Consider the following 16,059-nt stretch of genomic DNA (forward strand, 5'->3'; position numbering starts at 1 on the left):
TGCAAAAATGTATTCAGTGTGGCTGCCTTAGGTTGAATTTCAAACTTTTATTAATCAAATAATGAAACTGTTTTCAACATTGATAATAATAGGTAATGTTTCTTGAGCACCGAATCAGAATATTAGCAAGGTTTCTGAAGGATCATGTGACACTAAAGACACTGGCCATGAATGAAATAAATTACATTTTAGAAGATATTACAATAGAAAACCGTTATTTTAAATACTAACAGCATTTCACAGTTTTTTGTTCTCTGTATTTCTGATCAGAAGAGACTTCTTTCAAATACATAAAATCAAGAGATTAAAGACATTCGCTCTCAGTAGTTTGTTTAATGTTGTAAATACTGTTACAAACATTCCTGCTATGGTAAAGGAATGTGTCTAAATAGTTCAATCACAGAAAAGCTAGCAAATAAATCAACATTGCTGTTGCTTTACAGAAAGTGTGTTTTTACTTGTAGACATTGACAAACATATAATTGTAATTACATTCAGGGCAAGTGCATTAAGTACTAATCAAACCCCAGTTTCTTTCCTACAGCAGTACAAAGCACACTCTGGACAGTCTTGAGGTGGGTATCTGTTGAACCCGTCCTATACTCTGCACATCCTGCGTTTCATTCCTGGTGTCATTTCAATATCACATTGAACCACTTGTTTTTTTTCCTCCAATATGAAATATTTCAATCCATCACTTTTTAAAGCTTGCACATTATTGTGAACCGGATACAGCATGTCCTGTACTCTATAGTGCAGAAGTCTGGGACACAGAAGGTAAATTGAGTTAACCTAGCATTTTTATCTATGTTGCTCTTTTGTTTCAGTATAAAAATGTGCAATATCTTTTGCAATAAATAGTTTCGTGGTGGCAGCGGACCCCATACATCATGGCAAATGTTAATGTATGTGTATGTATGATCTGATGCCCCTGAAAGTAGTATTTAGCCCCAAAAATGAAAAATTGCTGAAAAATGTACTCGCCCTGAGGCCATCCAGTATGTGGTTGATTTTGTTTCTTCATCGTAACAGATTTGGAGGAATGTAGCATTACATCAGTTGCACACTAATGAATCTTCTGCAGTGAATGGGTGCCGTCAGAATGAGTCCAAACAGTTGATTAAAACAATAATCTACACGACCTCAGTCCATCAGTTAACATCTAACATTAAAGGCTTTGTGAGGGGGAAAAAAAATAAAGTGTAAAAGTGAAGTGTTTGTAAGAAATCAATTCATCAAGATGTTTTTAACTTCAATCAAGTCCTCTATCCATAATATTGCTTTCTCTGTTGAAAAACAGACATCTCATCTGAATCAGGAGAGAAATATGCACAGATCAAGCACTGTTTACAAGCCAAAACAGTTCTTAACAAATAATAATAGAATTAATGTTAGAGGACAACAGGGGTGAATGTTTTCTGAACTGTGAATTTGTTGATTACGAAAAAATTGTTTTACTTCAAAGGACCTTCATTGACAGACTGGAATTTGTGTGCATTATCTGAAGATTATTGTGATGTTTTATCAGCTTTTTGGACTCTCATTCTGACGGCACCCATTCACTGCAGAGGATCCACTGGTCAGCAAGTGTTGTACAGTAATAATAAATTTCTCTAAACCTAGTCCCATAAAGAAACAAACACATTAACATCTTGGATGGCCTCTGGTTGAGCAAATCTTCAGCAAATGTTCATTTTTGGGCAAACTACTCCTTTAAAGCAAATATGAAATAGTGTCAAAGACTTTTGCACAATTTACCTTCATTATTGTACACATGGTATATATTCACTGGAAATACTGTATATATTATGCTATATGTAAATAAATATAATATAATATATATGAAAGTGTCTAGCTGGTTTTATTTTATAATGAAGTCATCTGTAATCACACATCACACTCACTACAAGAATAAATAGCAATGCATACAAAAAGACCATGCTTCACATAAAGCAAAAAGCAATGAAACATGAGGTCCTTCCTGTGTGTCAATGACTTTTGATTCCATTAGTAACAGAACACCGTGATAATGAGGTCAGACTGTAATTTGGGGGTCAAATACACATTTCAAGCAAATAAGACGTTTTCTTGCTATCGGAACGATAACAAGGAGTTTGCTAACGTCTCAAAAAGACATAATGCCATCAAGTACAGTCATTGTACAGCAGTATGTTTTATCACAATATTTCCACTATTAATACAGATTTAACACTGTAGTAATGTCAGCATATTGTGATTTCATCTACATTTATCATTTATTTGTTGGCAAAAGATTCCTTTGCAAATGAGTGTGCTCTCAAAAATAAACTCCAAGCAACACTCAAGTACACTTGATGGTAAAATGGGAGAAAGTTGTCAGTAATTCATAGCAATAAGCTTTTTGTAAGACATTTTATGCTCATTTGATAGACTGGCTGTTTTTTTTCTTCAGATGCAAAATATATAGTATTTTATATAAGTGCAAAATACATAGCACATATATAGTGATATTTACCAGACTGCAGACCGTCTCTAATAAGTAAGTAGCAATGGACATGTGCCAAAGCATGCTGACGGACCAACACCAGTCAGTTCTTGCACAAATATTACTAAAATTCTGTCTGAGAGTCTCTGGCTTTGAATCAGTTCGTGTTGAGTTGCTCTGTACTAAAACTGAGTGAACACCGTTCTGTTAAGACACATTCTGTTCTTGAGTGAAAAAGTAGCACACATGAATTAAACATTTAGTTGATAAAAAAGGCTGTAATGACTCAACTTCATAATGAGGTAAAAAAAAAAAAAAAAAGATAAATGAGATCTCAGAATGCAATTCTTCAACTCCAAATCCATCCATAAATGTCAACACAACATTTCTATTACCTGAAAAATTTCTTCACACAATGTTTTTCAAGTATAAATGTTCAAAGGAAAATGCTACCAATATAAGCATATTTAATTAGCAATATTATTTCATATACAGATGTTTAAGACAAAAAGGAAGGTTTTCTGTGCATACAAATAAGGAATGCAGTCATTTACAACAAATAAAAATATTGCACATCAATGTCAAAAAAAGTAAACCAAAACAACAACAAAAGTTTTGAATACTTTCTTCCGACTTCCTGACTAATACAAACCCAATTCCAGAAAAGTTGTGAAGTTTTGTAAAATGCAATAATATCAAGAATCTGTGCTTTGTTAATTCTCTTTTAACTTTGAATTTAATTGACGAAAGTACAAAGAAAAGATTTCCAAAGTTTTCACTGACCAACGTAAATGTATTTTGTAAATATGAACAAATTTAGATTTTGATGACTGCAACACACTCTAAAAAAGTTGGGACAGAGGCCAAATAAAAGGTTTTGAAACAGTTTTACAGTAAGCAGGTGAATTGGTAATAGGTCAGGAAATCATGTTTGGGTATAAAAGGAGCATCGCTGTCTTTTCAAGCAAAGTTGTATCATGGATCATCAATGCTAAATTGTAAAGAAGTGAGGTCTTTCATCAAGTAACGCGCGTAATATTGTGAAAAGATTCAGGGATTCCAGAGAAATCACAGTACATGTAGGGCAAGGCAGGAAACCTCAGCTGAATGTGTTTGATCTTTAAGCCTTCAGATGGCATTGCATAAGAAACCGTCACATGTTAAATATAGCCACATGGGCTCAGGAGTGCTTCAGAAAACCACTGTCATTTACCACAGTCTGCTGCTGCATCAAGAAATGCAACTTGAATCTCTGTTACTCTAGGAGAAAGCTGTAGATTTATTTTATGCAGTGATGCCGCTGGGTTCTTCATAGACTCCGAGTGAATGTGCAAGTCTGGCCTGCCTACAGTCAAGATTGGACTCTTATTATTGAAAATGGATGACAGGTCATGAAAAGGAGAATCAGACAACTATGATCATTGACTGCTGAGCATCTGAAGTGAGACTGGACAAAAATTTAGATTGCAAAACTTGAACAATTAATTTCCTTAATTCCCAAAAAATGAAACATTTTAATAAAAGACAGCTGATAAACACAGTAACACTGTGACACAGTGTTAAATTTGCCTCTGTGTTAACTTTTTTTGGAGTGTGTTGCAGCCATCCACATCAAAATTTGTTGGTCAGTGAATACATTGGAAAGAAAATTATTTGTACTTTTAGTCAATTAAATAAAGCTTAAAGAGAATGAACAGATAACATATTCTTGATTTTATGGCATTTCACAAAACATCCTAACTTTTCTGGAATTGGAGTTAAATATGTGTGTGTTTATTTCAAGAGCTCAATTTTTTAAGTCCAAAACGTCTCCAACAGAGTCCCATTCAAAAAAAGTCAATTATTCTCAGATCTCCAAATGCATAACCTACATTATCTCCAAAACACTTTCTTTTTTTTCTTCTTTTTTTCAATATATGGCATCATCATTCTGTAAGGCATTTCATCCACAATTTCTATGTGCTCTAATACATACAGTATTCTACTAGATATACTAGACATGAATTATCCCACTGAATTATCCACCACAGAGGACCACACCAAAAAATTTATCGTAATTTTAATAGTAACTGTTTAAGAAAACCTTGTTTTAAAGGACCCAATGGTTTGGTCCCTTTCTCAGCAAACAGGATGTAGAATTGCAACTTAAATTAGATTTTAAGCAAGTAGAATTATAGTGTTTTTTATGTTTCTGTATAAATTACCCATAAATACAAAGATAAACACACTATTTTCAGAAAAATTAAATAATATTAATAATACCACACATAGAAAATTTTATATATATTTCGCCAATTAAATAACACTTCAATTTACTCACTATTTTCAGTCAAAAATATGACAATATTAAAAAGCTGTCAAATTTACTTTTTTTGTTTTGTTAAGTATGGAAAAATTTAAATCTGTTTTGGTGGCTGTGTTAACTGTGATACTCAGTTTAAATTAAAATCAGTTCTAAATCACTTTTAACCAACCCGATCTCACGCCAATTCGAACATTTTTCACAAGGTGGCTTATTCGTACGAATTCGTACGACCATACTCGTACAAATTCATACGATTGTTGCCAAATCATACATATTTTACGAGTTGCACAATTCGTATGAATTTGTAAGAATGACCAACACCTAACCCCGCCCCTAAACCTAACCCTCACTGGGGTTTAGACAAATCATATAAAATTGTACGAGTGAGGTCGTACAAATTTGTACGAATAAGCCACCTCGTAAAATACGTAGGAATTGGCCGTGAGATAGCATTGCATTTAACATATCAGGAAATATATAGACCTAATTAGTCAAAATGAATGACGTAATCATTCATTGTAATAATAACTAATGGATGTCTTTGAATTGCAGTTAAGTAAATTAACTTCCCTTTCATTCCAATTTAAAATTCCAATTCAACATCCTGTGGGGTTTGGCCAATTAAATAAGTTCTGGATTGAGTTTTTCAACATTTTGCCATTTTCCACCATATCCCTCAGACTAACAGCTGTCCTTAAAATTCAAGTTGACTCTAAAACACTTGATGCTTGCCAAGCTTGAATAAATAACATTATAAGAGTATGGTAAGGCAAATTCCTTTTTCATTTTGTACACCTAGCGATCACACAGGTGTAGTTTTTGTTCCCCAGGTATATCATTTCAATAGCTATTTTCTGCGATGGGGCTCTTCAACATATTTCTCTCTCTCTCTCTCTCTGCTTCCTTTCACGAGGCGGGCTGAGTGCACACAGAGAGAAGAATTACACAGCACAGCATACTCACTCACAGCAACAGAACAGAAGAGATGAAGAGCTCAGGGAGGCAGTGAAAAGAAAGCCATGGCGAGCAGAGCTTCAGTCGATTCAGTCACACAGTCACCAGTCCACAGGGCTGACAGTTTCACATCAAGATTAAGGTTATATCTGGTGACAGCAGGGCAGGAGGCTTGAGAAAGCGTCGTATGTAGCTTTAGATGTAAACTGGTTGCTCCTGGGCTGTTAACAAGCGGTACATGGCAGCCGGCATAGTCTTCATGTGAATCTGTTCGGCCAAACGAGATCGTCAAGTTCAGTTACACACAAGCGATACCAAAAAGCATATTAAAGGGGGGGTGAAATGCTATTTCATGAATACTGAGTTTTTTACACTGTTAAAGAGTTGGATTCCCATGCTAAACATGGACAAAGATTCAAAGATTAAGTTGTAAGTTTGAAGGAGTATTTCTGTTCCAAAAATACTCCTTCCGGTTTGTCACAAGTTTCGGAAAGTTTTTTTCGAGTATGGCTCTGTGTGACGTTAGATGGAGCGGAATTTCCTTATATGGGTCCTAAGGGCACGTCTGCCGGAAGAGCGCGCGCTCCCGTATAGCAGAGCACTGAGAGCACAACAGACTTCACTGATCAGAGCGAGAGCGTCGCGAAATGTCACAAAAGAAGTGTGTTTTTGGTTGCCAGGGCAAGACAACCCTGCACAGATTACCAATAAAAACAGCATTAAGGGACCAGGGGATGGAGTTTATTTTTACAGAGCATCAACTGAGTTGTGCAATTGTTTTTGTTTGTTCCCTGCATTTCGAAGATGCTTGTTTTACAAACAAGGCCCAGTTTGACGCATCAAACTGCACTTTCCACATGTACAGCTTAAAAAAAAAAAAAAAAAAAGACGACATAAAGTGGAACTTAGTCATTTTCCAAACCCGCTAAGCAAATATATACAGTTTCAGTACGTACCACATAGAGACGTCGTTGCTGATGCTGCTCTTGTTAAATTTCAGCCTCTGGATCTGATTCTGGATCATAAATATACGCTGAATCTGACTGTAAGCCATGGTTTGTTTTGGATGTTTTTTTCCTCACGGTAATGTCACAGCTTCCAAACGCTCTCAACACAAAAGCCTACTGGCGCTCGTGATTCTTTAGCTCCGCCCACACGTCACGCCTCCAGCCGGTCGTGTTTTTCCGGGAAAAATCGGTACAGACTATCTTTCTCTTATAAATATGATAAAACTAAAGACTTTTTGGAGTTATGAAGGATGCAGTACTACTCTATAGGTACTCAAGATTAACAGGATACTGAGTGAAAACGAGCATTTCACCCCCCCTTTAAATAACAAAATTCAAAAGTGGTATTTATTTTAAGGAGAGAACTCTGAAGAGAAAAAAAATGTTTGGCATAAGTTACAGGAATTTTCTGGGTTTGATTCAAATAAAGCTCAAGCATTTGTGGTATAATGTTGATTTCAAAAAGATAACACACATTTCATAGGCAAGGCACCTACAATGAAAATGAACTGGATCAATTTAAAAGCATTATTTTGTAAAATCACTATATAATTTATTCTGTTTAAACATATTATTCGAGCTGTAAATCACATCTAGTCATTGTGTTGTAATGGCAATGGAGTTTTAACTTCACACAGAAAAAGAAGGTTAATAAGTGATTTTTTGTCACATATTGTTTTGTGGCTATCATATTGAAAGTGAAAGTGAAAGTGAAAGTGACGTGACATTCAGCCAAGTATGGTGACCCATACTCAGAATTTGTGCTCTGCATTTAACCCATCCGAAGTGCACACACACAGAGCAGTGTACACACACACACACACACTGTGAGCACACACCCGGAGCAGTGGGCAGCCATTTATGCTGCGGCGCCCGGGGAGCAGTTGGGGGTTCGATGCCTTGCTCAAGGGCACCTCAGTCGTGGTATTGAAATAGTGAGTATTTTTACATTTGCCACAAATGCCATGGATTGTGCTTAAATACTAGTGCACTCAAGTACTAGGCACATTCCATATTTGGACATGTTCAAGTTGGACAGTTAGTGATAAACTAGATATGTGTGAACTTCACACAGAACTCAGATCGACACTGGTTGATTTACAGTCTTTTGGAGCCACTCTAGATAGGCTGTGATCTCCATAAAACAGAGCTAAACAGGGTGCCAAGTTTCCATAGTTTCTTGATCATAAATTAAATGAATGGGTTCATTACCTCACTGGAGAAATAGTGATGTGAAAAATATTATGTTGTTAGGCAGATGGGGCACCATGGAGCTCAGACGTACCTCACCAACTGCATTTGACAGAATGTGTACAATCTTCTCATGAGGGGTGGCCACAACACTCTGACTATTGATCTCAATGATCCGGTGGCCGACACGCACCCCGCCGCGCTCTGCTATCCCTCCTCTCATCAGACTGCAGATCTGGAGGACGCAAAAAATAAAGTTCTATTAGATGATTAGAATTAGGAGTCTTTTAATATTTGGAATTCGTTTTTCTTTTTTAACTTTAATAAATGTTAATAAAAAATGTCTATAGTTGTATTCATTTTAATTTTAAATGTAGTTATTTTAGTACATTAAGTTAAACTACATGAAAATGAGAAATGTTGCTTTGGCAACTAGATTCATTGCAATAAGTTTCAATATTTTACAGGGTTTTAGTTCATTCAAAGTAAAGTTACAATTGAAAAAACATTAATAAATACAAACTATTATACCATTAAAGTATTACAATTCTGATCAATAACAGTCATTATTTTGACGTTAAATTCCAATGAATTGCTGATTTTAAAATTGACTATTTTGTCAACATAAATTAAAAATACACAAACAATACTATTTTATCATTTTAAATGCTACAAGTGATTTTAGGCATTATAACAATATAAGGCAGAGTATAAACATCGACATTCATTTTGATTATTTGTAAAGATTTTTACAGACTAACTTTAAGTGAAACAAATACTATAATAAAAACCCTAGCCATCCTCTAAATTTGTTGCTTTATCCTCCTCCTTCAGGCCGTAGATACAAACAGGTATCCCACAAATAAGGGTAAAATTTGTACCCTCGGCCATTAGAGTGTTAAATTCACAGAAACTGTGGCATGTGTAATTTAAAATCGATATTGTTTTGTTGCTGCTATTGCCTCCGGCTAATATACGTGTAAGAGTGCTGCTGTATATTTGGTGCAGGATGTGTTTATTATGTTGTTTCTGGAGTAAATGTGTGTAGTACATTAGTATTTGGTGGAAAATCAGTCTGTATTATGTGTACTACAGCTCCGGGTACAGTCTGTGAAAACAAGTTTCCTCTTCTTGAGGACAATAAAAGAAAGATTCTCTGAACCTTATCTGAATCTGAATTTTAGATGAAGGCAAAGGTAATATAAAATACAGAATATGAGTAAGCACAATTCAATATACATACAGATATATGCCGATAGATTAACCAATCTATCTAATGTAAAATGTGAAAAAGATTTTCTCAAAATACCCACAATGCCATTCTGCACACTAAATCCCAGCTGATATCTCAGGTCTGGTCTTCTGATGAGGACAGTGGTCACAGGTGGGCATCTCACAATGTTAAGTTTTATTCTGGATTGGTTCTTCAGTCCCTAGAAGATGGGAGCATTGTTATACGCAATAAATTAAATGTAAAATTACAAATAAATTCAGAGTTAAATGAATTAACATTAATGCACTTCATTCCACTTGATTTTGGACCCGCTGTACCTTGATAATACTCTGGCAGGTGGAGAGGGGTAACCCCACCAGGCTGGTGCCATTGATAGACATGATCTGGTCCCCGATGTTCAGTCTGCCGGACTTCTCGGCCGGGCCGCCGTGCATCATGTTTGCTATAATAACCGTGGGCAGGATAGAGCCCCAGCCCGACTCCACGATCACCAACCCAAGAATCTCTCCCTTCTGCTTCTCTATATAAACCTGTAGTGCACACACACACCACTTTTACTGATAATTCTGACTTTATCCAGGCAAATTCTCAAAATTTCACAGTAATTTTCTGTTTCCACCAGGCATGGGCTGCCCACTTACATCTTTGCAGTTCTCAGACTTGGAGAAGTGAATGAGGTCATCGTTGTACATGTCCTGTGTGTTAAGGAGGTCGCTGTACTCTTTCTGGCTCAGATCCTCTGGGTTGATGCCATTGGCACGCAGGAACTCTTGGTACGCCACACTGAAAGCCTGGCCAATGGACTGAGCTATGAGCTGAGCCTGAGCACAAACAGAAAAACTCACAATTTATTCCTTAACTAACATATTTCATTGCACATTGTATGCTTACGATTTGATTCATCTAGCCATTTTTAGAAGAAAACATAACAGCTACACATGAGGGTCGAAAGACGACAAGGGTGGCGTTCCTCAGGACAGCCGCATACATGCCTCTTTGCCCTCATGTCACTGTTGGATGCTGTGCTGTGACACACGCTGTGACATATACAGGCTCTTTAAATTCAAACAGCTTCTGCAGCTGAACAGAGAAAAGGTCACTTCCCGTCTACTGCTTCAACCCACACAGCAAGATGCCCAGGAACACCATCTGGATAAATGCTATTAGAGGTCACCACAATGCCCAGTATGTGAAATATTGAACATGCTGGGAAACAACGTGAGGAGACTAAGAAAAATGAGGCCAATATGGAGGATGAAATGTGGAAAAAGTATAAAGGGCTTTGTGTTGTGGTTGAACTCTCCTTTACCGTGGTCAAAGCACTAGACTGGCTTATTGCTTTCATAAAATGCAACAACAGCAGTATGGCAAAGTGTGTAAATCTGTTAGACCATTTTACAGTGCTGAAGCAATAAATTGAAAGTGTCACTCTGACAGCCTCATTTAGCAGGAGCTTGATAAGGTCACACTCACATCTTCAGACTCAAACACGTGACAGATCATCTTGTATTGGCGCTTCTCGTCCTGAGCTGGGTCAGAGGCTTCCATGTTCTCCTGAGAGTCGGAGCGAGGCATTCTCCTTCTGGCCATCAACACCACAATGTTCCCAATATCAGCGATGTAGGAGATGGTCCTTAAAGGGTGGTCCATCATAGTGTCCTGCGAATCAGAAGATGACTGTAATGGTCCGAAAAACTCTCCATACTCAATCCATTTCTACACTACAATTTGTTTTCTAAATGTGTAAATAATTTTTCAATAAAAAAACATCCAAAATTAATAGAAAAAATATGAAATCATAGAAAAATATGAAATCACAGCAAGTCATGTATTACTGATATAATGATAAATTATATAGTTTTTTAAAAAAAATCTGAACCTAGCAAAATAGCCATTTGTTTAGTACTACCGTTTACAAAAGATGTTTTTGAAAAAGTCTATTATGCTCACAAAGGCTAAAAAGTACAGTAATTACGATTTAAATGTTTTCTTTTTTTAAATGCAATTTATTCCTGTCATGTGCTTTTATAAGGATTCCTTGATGAACAGAAAGTAAAAAAAAAACTTATAAATGTCTTTACAGTCACTTTTGTTCAATTTATTGCATCCTGGATGAATAAAGGTATTAATTTCTTTGAAAATGAAAAACATCTGAAAACTTTTAAACAGCAGTATAGGTTTTCTTTTTTTTCCTTTTTACCTTAACTGTTCTCACCTGGTGGAATGACCTGCCCAACTCAATCTGATTCCTTAGCCATCCTCAAAAAATGGCTTAAAAAACATATCTTCCATTTACCGTACACTTGACCCTCTCTATTCTATTTTTATTTAAAAAACTTGACCCACTAACACTTGCACTCTCTATTCCATTTGTATTCTACAACTTGCCTTATTTTAAAGTATATATACATTATTTTGTTTTTTAAACCTGCTACATGTACAACATTAGATGTACCATGACTTGTCTTAGCACCTGGTTATTATTGCTCTTTTGTTGGTTTTGATTGCTTCTATTGTCCTCATTTGTAAGTCACTTTGGATAAAAGAGTCTGTTAAATGACTAAATGTAAATGATCAAGAAAAATTTGAATCCTCATGACCTCGGTAAGACATGGATATTCTGTCCGGACACTGCCTCCTTGTGCTCTGCACCAGTATTTTGCACAGTTTTGGTAAAATGGTTCTACTTGTCTTAGCACAGTTAGTGGGTGAAACCAAAATTAAGTTCATAAGTACCTGCGAGTCTGCATTGAGCACTTTTATTCTCTGAGTGGAGATGAAGAGGTCCACCTCCGTCATGGGCTGAGCTTCACCTTCTGGAGCCTGAAGACAGAAAACCACACAATATCAGTCATGGAGAGAGACAGAGATAGAATGACAGAAAGACAGAAAGAGAGAGAGCTGACAAGGCCCAGAGATGCCATGAAGGAGCTTACATCTAGCATCGACAACATTTGGCCAAGAGATTCAAATTCTTTTACACTCTCTCCTTCATTGTGTAACTCTGATAACCTGTGTTTGTCGTTTAAAGCCAGCTAGTATTGCAAGTTGGCATGGGGTGAGTTTGGTTAGTTTTGTTCTTCATTTGAAGAGTTTCAGATATGAGAGAGAGAAACTGAGAGTTTTCCATCAAGTGCATGACAGGCCGAATAAAAAAGATCAAGAGAAGAGTAAAACATGCTGTGCAAGATGAGCACCTTGAAAAACAGTCACAAACACAGCACAGTACAGTACCTCAGAAAGAAAAAAATACAGAATACAAAGAAGATGAAAGTAAAGATCACCGCATTTTCTGTATCCAGCAAACTAGACTTTCCTGACATGAACTCATTCCACAACCTCCCCATGTAAGATCTGGTGGTAAAACGGAGGTAATGTTTGGTGTGGAATGAACAATGGCTAACAGACTGTGCGGACAGACACAGATACATGACTCATTGCTGGATCCAGAAAAATGGCAGAGCGACAGGAAATATGAAAACACGGAAGTGCTGAAACCAGGCAAAAAGAGACGACGAAGAACAAAAATAAAGACAAAACCCAAACCCATGAGCGATTACTGCACCTTCTTCCTGTTTTTGGCTAATTTCTGGGCCGTCTGCTTAGCATGGAACAAACAAAGACAGGAACATTGTTAGATAACGCAGAGCTCAGCGAGACCAATCACATTTGGGGAATCTTTCTGCTCAATAAGCTGCATCTGAAAAGTGTCTTCTGGGAAATACATTGGTGTGAGGTGACTAGAATGGACCTGGATGACATCAAGCCAAGCTTACTAGACACCACCCTGCAACAATATGTTGCCTTTGGTTTCATTTCATAGTAATTTGTGCCATCATCCACCAGGTGGCCCATTTGTACTTTTAATATCATGCCAAATATTGGTTTTATATTACAGAATGTCCTGTTCATGAAACATCAACTATACAGGGCATAGATGAGCTCAGCTGAAAATTAGATTAAGAACATGTTCAAACTTGCCAGCAGGCTGTGATAACGCATCGAACTGGCCATCTAAGAAAGATCTACGTCATGGCAGCTGAGGCAGGGTGTATTGATTCAGACATCTCTCCAGATGCATGCAATTTACACTTGCCTTATATACTGCATTGCAACTGACAGTCTCCTAAAAATACCCTCACTCAATTTGAGCTCATGATTGTGTATGGGACAAAGTACGGCGTCTCACACATGCAGATGAGGTGTGACCCAATTAAACAAAGAATTCATAACCTATGATCATCTTTCATTGAGAACACACACAGAATAAAATATGGTGGTACTTGTATAGCCCATACGCATGTGCTGATCCATTCTAAGAGGGAGCTTTCACAAATGCATTTTTTAGGTTACGTCGTTTAAAATGTGAGAACGTCCCAGACTCCCATAAAATCAGACAGTCTACAACAGCACAGTACTGCATTTTGACTATTATTCCAGAAATATCACACACCACTATTTGACCAAAATTAATTTGAGGGACCCTTTAACTAACTGGTAGGAGGAACTAACTAACTGGTTTTGGTGCCAAAATGTACTTGTAAGTTTTCAGTTTTTCATTTGTATTATAAAGCAAATAGTACAAAATGATCAGCTTATAATATTCAGCTTGAATCTTAATACAGTATGCAATGCTAGTATCATCATTATACTGCTGTACTAGTATTACTAGCTTGTCTCGTAAGGCTACCTTGGTCAGTTTGATGATGAAAAAGGAAAATACATTTGTACAGGCATTGAAATCCAAGCTGATATTTCCAGCAAAGCTAATAAAACTAAAGAACTCAATGCTAATTTCCATTCAGTGACCTCAAAATGAAAATAATTTGCTATTAAGCATTCCGATATTGTTGTGTGCCGTAGCACAGAGCAATCTGTAACTGAACATTTGAACACAAAATGAACATACAAAGGGACATGCTGAAGGAACACTAAATGGCAAAGGTGCTGGGCTCACTGCATTTTTTAAGGTGCAGGTCAAAAATGCTGAGTAATGCATCTGACAGGGCGAATGGCTGATTTATGCATCAGGAGGATGAAGAAGAGGGAGGTGGTAAATGTCTCTGGTCCCTTAGGAACAAGAATCATGGGATAGGTCCCTGCATTTGACTACAGAATAATTTCATTACCGCAAGAGGACCTCACACACTCTTAGTTTTACGATCACCTCTCTTTATCTGCTGTGAGCTCACATTTCAATTTGAACAACAAAATAAGACTGCAAAACGCAACTTCATCATGTTGTATCCAAGGAATAAAATGCTTGCGCAATAAATATACACCTCGTATAGAACATAGCTCTGCATTTCTTATGAAATCCCATTCTTTTTTCCCTAAATCTGTCACTTTTGGTTTCTTGGAACATTTATGCTGCTCCTGAAGCATGTATTGCTTCGGAAATTTCTTGAGATAGATTCATAGAAGCTCAGGTTTACTTCTTACAATGAAGTTTACAACAACGGAGTAAAGACAGAACCATTTCACCTCACCTTAATGCGACTCACAGCCTCCTGAGCCTGCATCATGCGCACATTTTTGGAGGGTGTCTTGTCTGAGAGCAGCTGAGTGGATCCCAGGTAGTTAGCAGCAAAGATAATACCGTCAATGAGGTCCTCTGGGTCACATGGGCCTGGTACTAACAGAGAGGAGAGGAACATTTCAAAACATGTCTAGGATGTGCTATCAGGATTCATTGCAGTAGCTGAGAACCTGAACGGGAATAGGTAATGCAACAATAAAATGAAATAACAGGAGATCTTCTTACCTTCTACATATGTTGGGAATGAAGCAAGACTTCTCCTCGACTGCACATACAAGAACAGGCACACAAATGGCTCAATACAACATTCTTCAAAGCAAGCTGTTATTTTTAGGTATGGGACTTCATAATAGACTGAACTGGTACCATTTGAAGAAATAAATTATAATATAATATACAAAACCGATTCCAAAAAAGTTGCGACACTGTACAAATTGTGAATAAAAACAGAATGTAATGCTGTGGAAGTTTCAAATTTCTATATTTTATTCAGAATACAATATAGATGAATAAAATTATTGATACCTTATTGTGTATCAGTCACTGCTATCTTCTTTCTCTACTAATGTCTCCTCTGCTAAAATGACATACTACCATAACAAAATTAACAATTCATCTAACTCTTGCATGCTTTTTAAAACATTTTCCTCACTTCCTTATTCGCCTCCTCCCCCTCCTGCTTCCTCTCTAATAGCTGACGACTTTGCAATGTTTTTCATTAATAAAATTAAACACATTAGTGCACAATTTTCCACACCACAATCAGTCAAGCTCATATCACCAGCAAACTTACACTCATTTACATCCTTCTCTTCACTCTCTGAGGCAGAAGTCTCAAAACTCATCCTTTCTAATCACCCTACAACTTGCCCGCTTGATCCTATTCCATCTCATCTCCTTCAAGCCATTTCTCCTGAAGTTGTACCTGCACTCACTCACATCATCAACACTTCCCTCCACACTGGTGTTTTTCCCTCATCATTTAGACAGGCACGTATAACTCCACTACTTAAGAAACCCAACCTCAACCCATCTCTTTTAGAGAACTACAGACCAGTTTCCCTTCTTCCTTTTATTGCAAAAACACTTGAACGAGCTGTGTTCAAACAAGTCTCTACATATCTCACATACAACAATCTCCTTGAAAGCAACCAATCTGGCTTCAGAAGTGGACATTCAACTGAGACAGCCTTGCTCTGAGTTGTTGAAGCTCTAAGACTGGCAAGAGCAGAATCCAAATCTTCAGTACTTATCCTGCTTGATCTGTCCGCTGCTTTTGACACGGTTAATCACCAGATCCTCCTATCAACCCTACTGGCAAATGGCATCTCAGGAACCACACTTCAATGGTTTGAGTCTTACCTA

The 16,059-nt window shown here is 37.1% G+C and overlaps 1 protein-coding gene across 4 annotated transcripts in view; it reads right to left on the minus strand.

The window, feature by feature from the left end:
- Positions 1-318: 318 nt before the first annotated feature.
- Positions 319-16,059, minus strand: part of LOC127957854 (amyloid-beta A4 precursor protein-binding family A member 1) — a 64,764-nt gene continuing 49,023 nt past the window's right edge. For 2 of the 4 annotated variants that reach the window (XM_052556564.1, XM_052556563.1), the window contains exons 5-14: positions 14,920-14,959; positions 14,645-14,790; positions 12,721-12,753; positions 11,892-11,978; positions 10,629-10,814; positions 9,797-9,976; positions 9,473-9,685; positions 9,235-9,354; positions 8,016-8,156; positions 319-5,990 (exon numbers count right to left, since the gene is read on the minus strand). In XM_052556564.1, coding sequence (XP_052412524.1) covers positions 5,919-5,990; positions 8,016-8,156; positions 9,235-9,354; positions 9,473-9,685; positions 9,797-9,976; positions 10,629-10,814; positions 11,892-11,978; positions 12,721-12,753; positions 14,645-14,790; positions 14,920-14,959 — 1,218 coding nt within the window. In that variant the 3' untranslated portion in view covers positions 319-5,918. The remainder of the gene's footprint in view (positions 5,991-8,015; positions 8,157-9,234; positions 9,355-9,472; positions 9,686-9,796; positions 9,977-10,628; positions 10,815-11,891; positions 11,979-12,720; positions 12,754-14,644; positions 14,791-14,919; positions 14,960-16,059) is intronic. The other 2 variants (XR_008153870.1, XM_052556565.1) reach the window with 2 other exon arrangements.

The sequence above is a fragment of the Carassius gibelio genome, chromosome B5 (assembly GCF_023724105.1).
Source record: "Carassius gibelio isolate Cgi1373 ecotype wild population from Czech Republic chromosome B5, carGib1.2-hapl.c, whole genome shotgun sequence".
NCBI lineage: Eukaryota > Metazoa > Chordata > Actinopteri > Cypriniformes > Cyprinidae > Carassius > Carassius gibelio.